At 50.4% G+C, this 11,317-nt stretch overlaps 1 protein-coding gene across 1 annotated transcript; it reads right to left on the reverse strand.

Moving 5' to 3' along the window:
* Nucleotides 1-989: 989 nt before the first annotated feature.
* ETH_00029765 (uncharacterized protein) lies at nucleotides 990-5,055 on the reverse strand (the record flags this gene model as incomplete). The annotated part of the gene is made up of 7 exons (XM_013374381.1): nucleotides 990-1,089; nucleotides 1,490-1,602; nucleotides 1,744-1,822; nucleotides 1,976-2,043; nucleotides 2,141-2,171; nucleotides 2,408-3,484; nucleotides 3,773-5,055. The coding sequence occupies 7 exons, from the start codon at nucleotides 5,053-5,055 to the stop codon at nucleotides 990-992; spliced, it is 2,751 nt and encodes a 916-aa protein (XP_013229835.1).
* Between the last annotated feature and the right edge of the window lie 6,262 nt (nucleotides 5,056-11,317).

Raw genomic sequence — 11,317 nt, forward strand, 5'->3', positions numbered from 1 at the left:
TGCTATTCATTGAGGTTCCTGAGAGCAAGTGTCTTCACCGCTTTGCTCCACCTTCAAATTTCGATTCGCTGAGCGTGTCTCCGTGTATACATCGTAACTTCGGTGCGTGGCGCCTCTAGCACGTCACCCTTTCATCTGCGTCATCTACTTAGACATCCAAAATACCCGCAAGAAGGGGAATGACGGTTGAAACCTGTCGGTCCACCAGAACTCCTCGGCCTGACTGGGAACTTCCGTGGCTCTCTTGGACCTTTATAACCGCGCTGCATGCTGTCTGAAGTGTGACTTTGTTGCCAAAGCAGGGCCTTAAAAGCTGTGGGGGTTTTTGCAAGAGTTGTGTTCGGCTACTTCTGAGTGTACGCCCGGCCCGCCTGTTGAGTCCAATCCCTGGCTGGAGTTGCAAATTACGAATTTCGAGCAAAGTGTGGGAGACGCTAATTCACTAAACCTACATATGATTGAAACGGAGTATTCTAACTCTGAAAGAGCATTACAGCGACAAAACAGAGCGGTTAAAATCAAGCTGGCCAAAGTAAAATCAAACGTCGATGTGCCTAATGGGATGGTTGCGAGCTGTCACAATAATATGGCCAAAAACGCCACTGTGGGGTGTTAGGTAAAAGAGGATGCACGCGATTGGCCGTGAGGAGGAGCGTTCCATTGCACTTCATTGAAGAGCGCCACGGCTACACAGGAGAGTGGCATCTTGAGGAACCAGAACGGCTTTCACGCCAACAAACGGGCCCTCTCCGCTCTTCTCCTTAACTAATACGAGAGCACAGCAGGGTGCGGCTGCTGCTGCTATTTCTCCTGCAGCTCTTCTGACGTTTGTTGACGTAAAACAACACGAAATGGAACCGAAAACAAAGCATACGCTTCTGCGGAACGCTCATGTGCCTAAAGCATCTATATTGCCGGTTGATGGCAGCCTTCTCTTTATGTAACTTCGTGAGCCTACAATAACTTAAGCTAACTAGCAGAAAACTAAGCTATTCAAGCGGCGCAAGACCTTTCTTTGCATCTGCAGCGAGAGCCGCCTCCTGTGCCTCCCGAAGCTTGGAGTCCACCACCTTCTTCACTGACAAATGGCTGAAAAGCAGGACAAAAAACATTCGGGAACTCCCATCAGAGAAAGGACTGCATCTGTGTCCTCTGTCTTTACACGTCCGTGGCTTGCTAGCACCAAGCTAGGCTGACTTCTTCGAAAGGGGTCAGATTCGCATTTAGTAAACTCAGTGAAAAATTACTCAATTGATGGATCCACCGTGATAACATTCGAGCGAAGCTGAATACTGAGAGCCCCAAAAAGACATCACAAGAGGCATTATTCGGACGGATCCCGACATTTGAGCAAAGGGACGAGCAAAGCATACGGTCATTGCCATCATCATCACTGGAACAAGCAACAGCAGCTGTCTACCGCTGCTGCTCCTGCTGCTGTTGACGGCAGGAGCACAAGACACAACGGGCGAAAGGGACGGATGCTTACGTTGCGGGAAAGATGCCTTCTAAAAATACCACAGCTCTCTCCACGGCTGAGAGAGGCAAAGGCGTCCGAACTCTAGAGACAAAGAGATCCGTCAGCACCCTCACGTCAATGCGCTGCACCAGCAAACACAGGCAACCTGCTGCTTCCTAGCGCTTGTAGACTCCCCTAGCTACTTGACTGCGCGCAGCTAGTCGAATAGGCTTAGCTAGCTGCTCTTATATCGTTAATGGGGCGCGTTGACATTACTGGCATACAGAGCGTCGGTCTTGGTATAAACATGCATCGAGAAGACACTGTAGAACGATTTGAACCTCCTTAAGTCGTTGTACATTCCTGAAGAAACCGGAGGCAAGAACTTAAGCGTCATGCCAGTACACGTCCTAGTGCACCTACCGTTGGACGTTCCATCAGAACGCACAAAAACAGAGCTCTAGCTCCTAGGGTGTGCAGATGGGCAGTAGCAGCAGCAATGCACGCACGACTTACTCATAGAGTTCCCTTCGTATCTGTTGCGCTGCTTCTTGCTGCAGGCGCGCAGTCATCCGCTCTTCAGTCTGCATCAACAACCAATAAGAGAAAACCTCTCACACCTCATCACCGGGCCTCCTGGTCTAAAGCAGCGCTTTCACCGCTTGTTGCTGCTGCCCTTACTTTGCGGCGCAGTCGTTCCGAAACAGGACTCCTGGAGAATGGCAAACAGAAAAGGCGGTGAAAAAAAGAGTGGAACCTGCGGCATTGACTAGCTACGACAATCTTCCCAAAATTGCCCGTGAGGCTGTGGCGGCAACAGTTACAAATTTGAACTCTTCCTCAGTGCTAGCAAGAGCAGCCACACGGAAGCAAAATGCCTCTCTTCGGGTGCCCTGAAAGAGCAATCGGTAGCTACGTTGCCAGTTGAATGACTCGTCTGTTGGTTACCTGGTGGGGCTGGTGCTGTTTGACACGGAGCGCCTGACCAAAGAAGGACTTGGGCTGCGGTTTCCTACAGACGGCATAAAAAGAGAAGGACGCCTCGTGGGTTGCCGACCCCGAGTGAGAGGCGACGACAGCAGCGATGGAGATGAGCATTCCCTGGTAAGATCTGGTGGAGACGAGGACTGCCTTGTTGAGCAAGTACTAACTGACGAGAAGCCGCCAACAGAAGTGGTCGCAACAGGTGTGGCGCTTTTGCCGCTCTCTGTTTCCTCCACCTGCTTGTTTTGCTGCTTCTTTTGCTCCTGCATCTGCACATGTTGTGTTCCAGTTGCACGCCGCTCTTGTTGCTGCTGTCTGACACAACGAATAGGACTGCCACCAATATGTCCGATTAAGGACTCGCCCTTGAAGGCTCCTGGAGCTTGTTGGGGTTGCAGCAAATGTTGCTGCTCCTGCTGCGGTTCAGGAGGTGCAGCGGCAGGCGGAGATGGGACACTGTCCACGTCAAATCCGGGTACCCAGCTTGCGTGCTGTATTAGCAGCTCCCTACTGCGCCGCAGCAATGATACTTGTTGCCGCATCTCGTGCTGCTGTTGTAGCTGCAGACAGCAATTCTGCCACTGCAGTGTGTACGCTACCAGACGCTGGCGTAGCTTCTGCTGTCTCTCTTCCCCGTCACGCGCGCGAGATGACAGCGGAATCCCATCCTTCAGTTCCACGATCTGTATGTCGTAGTGCATCTGCTGCTGCCGTCGCAGAGGGCTTAGGGGAGCCGCTGATGGCGCAATTGCACTGCCGCTCGGCTTCCGTGGCTTCCACTGCAGCAGCTGTGGAAGAAGCCACACCAGCCGCCCCACATCTTTTATCAGATCGTTCCTCACTTTGCCACTACCCGTGCTGACGCTTGACGTATAGCCAACCACGCTGCTGCTGCTGTTACTTTTGACCGAACCAATGTCGGGTTCTGTGGCGCTACGGGAATAGTGCGTCAAGGCCAGTTTTGTGTACGCTGGAAGAATACCCGAAAAAAGCAACAAAGGTTCCCCGCGGTCGTAAAAGCGGTCAAACAGGATTCTCAACCTACAGCAGTAGCAGCAGCAACAGACAGTAAGAGCGATGCGATAAAACTTGCAAGAAACCGCAGCGAGAGGCAAAGGACAGAAGAGAAGGGCTCAAAAACTGACATAGAGAGGGCCTACTAGGCCCCTGTGCCTAACAAACAACCGCGAATTTGTCACAGACTTGAGACATGATGCCATAGGAAGAAACGCATAGCTGCAGTATGCCACATTAATGAAGATTTTGCAGCGGCAGCAGCAGCAGCAACAGTGCGGAAGCTCCTGCCTGTCCAAAGTGACCATTACTCACAGCCCATACAGACGGCAAAGACGTTCAAGCTGTCTATTCAGCTTGACAGCAGCCAGGGGGGCTTCTGCTGCAGCACATGTGTCTAGGGCACTGCAGTGGAACCGCCCGCTGAGCCGCTGCTGCTCAGAAAAAAGTTGCTGCATGGAAGCAACCTCCTGTGGTGTTAGGCGCATTTCACAATCTCCTGCTGATTCTTGCTCTCCCGAATGTTTCCGTTGCAAGCACTGGGCGCCATGCTCGCCATCAAAGGAGAATTGAGGCTTCTTTCGAGGAGGTGTGAGTAGGAAGGGGGAGACTGCTTCGTTTTCAAGGTATGTTGTTTCTGCCCTGGAGCTGTTGCAGTGGTAGGGAGAGGCACGCCTTCGGCTGCTTACAGGAGATACCTTGTGGTCCATTGAGTCCTCATGGGCGGCCGTTGGAGGAATTCCTCGAGCACCAGCAGCAGGCCGTCGTGTTGGTGACGGGGTGGCTGCTGCTTTTGCTACCGCTTCACTTGCAGCAGCAACTTCAGCAACAGGTGGAGGCCTGCGGCGCCTGCCAGTACTAAATGGAGAAGCAGGATCGTCGAGAAATGAGGGGCGCTGCTGTTGCCGTGCATCTGCTGTGGCAGCTCCCTGAGGACTTCCAGGCCCTGCTGCAGCAGCAGCAGCTGCAGCTGCTGCCGTGGCGAGGAAAGATCGTGCATCGAGGTTTAATGGTGCGCCATACCCGCCCCCAGTTGAAACCCCTTGTGGGCCCCCAACTTCTGCAGCGAAATGCCTCTGAGGAGATGCAGCAGTATCAGAAGACCCTCCAGCACTAGCACCAGGGGCAACACACTGAGGGACGGCCGAAGGAAAGGGTGGAAGTTCAGGTGCTGCACGTGAAACTCCGCTACTGGTGAGAGGAAAATGCAAGCGGACGGGAGACTGCAGCATTTTGCTGCTCGAGGAGTCACTGATTTCTGCCGCCAGCGCTGACGCTGCATTCGTATCACCAGCAGATGCGCATGCATTCGGAGAGGGAGAGCTTTTCTCATCAGCGCTCACAGGCATATGTAGGCGCCTCTTAAGAGGGGAAGAGAGGGGACTTCTTTCCCGGATATGCTTAGCTCGAGCTTGTGGCGCTTCTGCTGTACGTGCTGTCTTGGCGAGTGCCTCCGGGCTGCACTCTAGACGGCGTGCCTTGATCTTGGGCGGAGAGGAACAGGGAGCCCTTACATCTTCTGTAAGCATCCCGTGGTGTATGGAAGGCAGCCGTCGCTTAGCTGGCTCCCGCCAGGCTGGCTGCAGCGGCAGCGCCATGGCTGCTGCTACCGCTGCTGCCGCTACTTCTGCAGTGATGCTCCGGTGGCTTCCTTGTTAAAAGAAACTACCGCTGACGTGGAGAGGCCACGGGGAGAGATACTAACTCTGTGCAATCTACGCCGAAGAGAACAGCACCACGATAACGCCGGGTGGCATGAGGTCGGTGGTAGTGTTTTCGGGGTGTACGCGTAGCCAGCGCAAAACAAGAGCTGCGCTTAAAATAAAAAGTAGGCAAATTAGAGAAAAAGACAATGATGATAATTAGCATCAAATGCTGCCCAGTGGCTGGACTCTCCAGCCGAGCGCCACCCCCTAACGTAGTGCTGGGCACTACACTCTGACTGGAACTTCTGGAGAAAAGACAGATTGTGCAGTAGAAATACCAACTAAAGCATTCAACACTTAAATTGCTGTTCATCGTTTGGTCTTGCTAGTGTCAAGTGGTAATAAGGCACAGGCGCTTGTTTTGGGGCTGGTTGAAGCGTTGTCCTCATAGAAGCAAAGCATTTTGGTGGAGCGAACTACTTCTTTTCGGGGTAGCGGACCCTATTTCTCTGCTGTAATAATATCTGCATCGTTTTGTGCTTCTTCAGATCTACTACTTGCCCCGTCCGGATGTGCACCAAAATCTGAAACAGCATTGGGCTAGCGTGCTGATAAATGCTGTTGACAATCCCCACAGAAATTACCTAAATCCTGCCTATTTATCTGCAGCCCAACTACCAGATGAGCTCAACGTTTTGTTGGGATACTCTGATCGAGGCAAGCGCTTACGGAGCTTGAGCCTGATGATTGCAGGGACCACTTGGAGCCGTCTACTACGCTAGACTGAAGCAATAAAAACGAGATATATACCACATAAGATAAAATACAATCATGGTATATGGCAAGAGTACGAAGAGCTTCGCTGTACAGCACAGCTCTAAGGGGCTGCAGAAGTCACTGCCCGCAGCACAGCTACTGTTTTGGAGAAGTCAGAGCAAGGAGCCAAGGGAAAAAGGACCAGCCGCTGTTGCACTTTTACAAGGAAAAAAGCGGGGGGAGCGGCAGCCTGGGCAAAAAAAGTGTAATTATAGACATGGAGACACCGCTGCTCTCCCGTTTTCCCGTCAACAGCAGCCGAACACCCAACTAAGAGCAAACAAGACGCTCTTTATACAGCGTGTGGGAATATTTTAGCCCCAAAGAGAGAATTAGCGGATTGCAGCAACGGTTGTGGCACAAGCCAACCAGAGAAACCCTGCAGCGCTAAATAGCTGGTGCGTGCTTGATCATAAGGGACACTTCCCGATGCACAAATATTTTTTGTAAGCGGTGCCTTCCCAGTAGTAACCCACAGAGTCAACCTATCTGGCATAAAAAGGCAAAAACTTTTGTGATTCCGGTGTCGACGTCGCCTGCTCAAGCAGTGGCTGCAGCAACAGGATTTTACATGAACAAGCTTCGCTTTGGCTAGTTCCGCAATATGAAAGCACGTAGTTCATCCCGAGCTATTGTTCGTTGCAACAGACAAACACTACCCTTCGTCTGCAGCAAGCTTATAGGGTCTCTGGCCTCTGGCTTAGTAGTCCATCGCATGGTGCGCTAGGTTAACTAGGCATACCAGATACTGAGCAGCTTATTGAAGCGCATCCGCTCTTTCTTAAACTTCCGTCACTGGACGATTCCGTAGTTGCTGCCTTCTCCGCATGCGCCCGGAACATTGAAGCTGGAAAGAGGCTGCAGCAGTCTTTTTCTACCTGAAAGGTAGAAAAAGACTGCCTGGGAAAAACAACATAAACTGGCAATCTTCTTGAAAACACTTCTATGTCAACTAGCTGCTTGGCGTTCCATCAGGCTGGCCAGTAGTTGCCTCAGTAAAACGGGAGACATCACAAAGTCTCCGTGTATTGTATGACCGCCTTCATTAAACGCATGAAGTGTGCCAACTTGCTGGAGGAATGCAGACGTATGAGGATAGAATCATGCCCCGCTGAGGTGATGAAGGCCCGCAATAAAACTTATGTCAAGATGCATCCAGCAATTGTATGAATGCAGAGGATGTTTTTTGTGATAGAGTATGCCATAGGGCTTTCGGCTGAGCGCCTTTCAGGCTTGGCGCTGTACAGAAGAATCAATGTATCAGGTGGTAGAGTACTCAGGCCTGGCCAGTAGGAATGTTCAACAAGGGCAGGAAAAACCTGCATCTGCCCCCAAAAGGCTGCAATCGCGTGAATCATTTTGAGTTTATGGCTTGTATGTGAGAAGCACGACAGGCGCCGACGCCTGTGGAACTTCGGCTGCGCAGTATCACTGGCTTGTAGTGTCGCGACTGTTGGCTTCGCAAAACACAAACCAATTGGGAAAACAAGCTTGTGGAGCAAAACTCTAATGTCTTTATTGCAGTAAAAATGTTTGAAGCGCAAAACACAAACCAATTGGGAAAACAAGCTTGTGGAGCAAAAATCTAATGTGTTTATTGCACTAAAAATGTTTGAAGCGTTTAATATTGCAAATCATGTAGCGGAAAAAGCGAATCAAAAAAAAGTCACGAGTGCAGGAGGCTTTGAAAGTTGGGTGCTCTTGGGTTGGTCCTCAGTAGAGGGAATATCTGATGGCGTTGGCATGGGCGGACAAGTGTGAGGCAGCTTAGATGCACGCGTAAGTGCTCCTCCCGTTGGCATTTAGTTTCGCTTAAGTTGGTAATTGCTGTAACGTTGTTAAGACTATCCAGATTCGCATACCCAGTAGAGGGAAAGAAATGACCGTAACAAGAGACTGTTTTCAAATGTCTGTGGATCCAGAACGTTGAAAGTGCAGAGCTTGATAGTGTACTGGCCGCTTGGCTCCACGTATCACAAACATAAGTACGTTTCCGCGAGGTTGTGGAATACCTTCAGAAAGTCAAGCCATCGAGCCGTGAGATTATGTAGCAGGTTAGCCTTGTACACCCTCTGTTGGGGATGAGGGCCTGATGGTTGGTGTATGCCATTAATAATCAGTCACACCACTTGTCTAGTGTTACAGGCAAGAAATATTCATGGTTATAAATTCGATGCGTCTCATGCGTAGAGCTCAGGAGCTAACGCAGGAAACCTGTCACTCATAAATCGGACATATCTGCTGCTTGGAGATTTGGCTGAGGAAACCACCTGGCGTTTTCTTCCATCTCAACTACCGTCCCTATCACATGGCCAGAGGCTTTCATGCGCGACTCTTAATCCATCAGAGTGTCTGAAACCTGTAGAACCGTAAAGTTGATTAAGCGCCCTCAAAGATGAACACAGCGTGAGTGTGAGTCTAAGCCAAGTGGAAGGATGCAAGCTTCCAAGTGTGTTCATCGACGACTTGAATGTTGTCAACGTAATCTAGTTCCAAGAAGATACGACAAAAATTTGCCGTTCCTAGAAATCGGCGTATTCGAGTTTGTTCATCTTTTAAGGCCTGTGGCCACCCGCATACCAGGAGTGCTCTATTTGCTGAGGGTTCTATGCTGTCTGCATGGACAGTTTTGCCGAGGTAGGCGTGCTCCTGCTCGGCAAACTTGCATTTGTAGAGCATGGAGTAGCATTTTTGCTTGAAGAAGGTGAGAGGAAGCTGTGTAGCTAGACTGGAGCTGTACTTATGTACAGCTCGGCTTGGTGTGCAGTAACAATTGACCTTTTAAGGGTTTGTGCTATGTGCTGGTACTAGACTAAAAGGTAGCTGAGGCATCACTGGAACCATAGTACATTGCCGTATATTTGGATAACTTCATGGCTAAGCGGAGAAGCTTCTTTTGTCAACCCTCGCCTTCAATTCAGTTCAAAGCCTACTTTAAAGGATATCCTGGAAAGGTATTAAGTAGCCCTCAGCGTCTCTAGTGTTGTCTGAACAGGGGCATGGGGAAATCACAAGCAGCGGTCAAGGCTTTCACTGAATACGAAACAGCCGCGGCGCACACGCTTCACTGGTATGAACGATTACCATGCTTCTTAACCATGATTACCATGGTACAGAATGATGAATACGTATGGCCCATCCACCCACTCACAATCATCTTACGCTTGTTTTGCATGCCAAAACTGAGCTAAGTGGACGTCATTAGGGTAGAAGCTGGATTTCGCTGAAAGTCTGCCGAACAGTAGCAAGATGTTGTAGTCCACGGGGAGCTCTGATGGTAATCTTATGGATAGAGCATCAATGATGCTGTTCCACGTAATACGTCAGGCACCATAGTAAAGACATTCTGTGCTTCTTCTGGCTGTAGCCATTCACCAGGAGCGCACACTGAAGCACGGCGAAAGACGACCCCGAGTTTTCGTTGTTCTGGAGTAGTCACCTCTCACGGAGGGCGCGAGAATAGCGTGGGGTAAGGTCGTCTTCTTGTGATGCAAAGGCATTAAACGGTATACTCCCCACCTTTTACACACGTGCAGGGCAAAAGTTTGTGCCCAGTACAAGGAGACCCAGCATGGGTTTTAGCCAATATAGTGGACTGCGAATAATATTTGACTTCGTGGTCCCCTGCCATACTGAGGTCTTAATTCGCTCCTGTAACGTTGCTTGCACATGCAGATTACGTTATTACTGCCATGGGTGTGGCCGTACGAGTAATACCACCAACTTCGTGGAAATACGTGACAGCCGCTCAGCCACGAAACCGTTTGCACGCTCTGCAGGGGTTCGGAACAGAGCCTCACTAGGCAACTCGTGTTTTTCCCCCTTTCGCTATAACTTGCTACAGGTAATTCGCACCATTTGCTATCCAGGTTGGCTCAGAGGTTACTACATTGGAAGTAACAAGTTGCCTCGTCCGGTGTAACTCAATCTACTACCGTGCCAGGTATAAGAGATGAATTCCAGTCAAGCGCTACTAGTGTAATGTTGACAGGCCACAAAGATGTCACAGCCGAGAGAATATGCTTAGCCCAAAGGTACCTAAAATCCTCTGGCTTTGTTGCCGTTCTCACCTGTCAATTTTTATCATGCTTAACCTTACAAAAAAGACATTAGCACTTGTTGCATCTGGGCAGCGCCAAGTATATTTTTGCGCATGTCTGGGCTCTAACATTTTCCCACTGGACTGATGCTGAGTAGGCCAAACAAGGATAAGCGCAGTTCTTAAAACTGCTACGCAATATTTGCGAGCATGGCCCGGGCAAAAGCACGACCATGCTCACAATGCTATGTCATGCGACTGTATCTCAAAGTACGTGTCGACAAGTATCCTCCTGATTCACCTGTGAAACTGTAATTTGGGGCGCAGCACAAACAGCTTGCTGCATGGTGATGTTTCACATCGGGACATACTAGGAAGCTTCAGGCCTCCCTCAAACTGTTCTCATCCTCTAACGTTTGTGTAGCCTGACTTCACTCCGTACACACTCTGAATAGCCAACGTTACACACTTACTCTAACCAACTGACAACGCGTGTGTACAGTTCCCCTGGTTTTAGTGCGCAAGCTGGCTGGCTAGACCTTACACAACATTATTCGTGTCGTGTCTTCGCCCTACATGCTTCGGCTATGATTTTCCATCCAGAGCTGCCCTCTCAGCACGTTTCATTTGAAAATTTACTTGGCGTGAGGGTGCCTGCATATAGGGTGCTGCCGAGCAGCCAACCACGGAAAGGGAACCGACGTAGCTCTTTCAACTTCAGAGCAGCTTGACCTTAAGCTCGCCACAAAACTATCAGTAGCGTAGAACAATATGACACACATACTCCTGCTAAAGTTTGAGGTATCCAGCCTGTAGTGCCTACCAGCTTCCACTGGCGCAGCCCCAGGGCCCCAGCGACTGCTCAGGGGGTCGGGCGCCGGGGTTTTGGTTGGCTGTTGTACAAACTAAGTTTCCCTCGGGTATTGCCTTCCACTTAAATTAGCTGTTTTTTGCCATTGTTTTCGCACTTGTTTTGTATGGCCTTTTTATAGGGGGAAGATCTGTCACCGGCGTCGGCTTCACTTTGGCGACCGGTCCAGGCACAGACGCACCCGACAGGGAGCACGTTTCCATAAGCATCAGCGCTGCATCGTTGGCTGCTGTTCCTTTTGTTTTTGACACCTTTATCTATTCGCGTGGCTTGTAGTGTAAGAGAAATAGCCCCTTCAGGACACCAGCTGCGGCAGAAGCAGGTGGGAGCAGCGGCTACGGCGGTAGCAACAGCAGCAACAGTAGACCCTGCCACTACTGATTGACAGCCCAGGGTAAAGAAGGGTACCGCGTCATCTTCGCCATATTGGCAGGTGTCCCTGTATGCTTCCTGGCATCGTATTTATTCACAGCAAGCGGCAGCTGGAA

The sequence above is a fragment of the Eimeria tenella genome, genomic scaffold (genome assembly GCF_000499545.2).
Source record: "Eimeria tenella Houghton genomic scaffold, Eth_scaff2, whole genome shotgun sequence".
NCBI lineage: Eukaryota > Apicomplexa > Conoidasida > Eucoccidiorida > Eimeriidae > Eimeria > Eimeria tenella.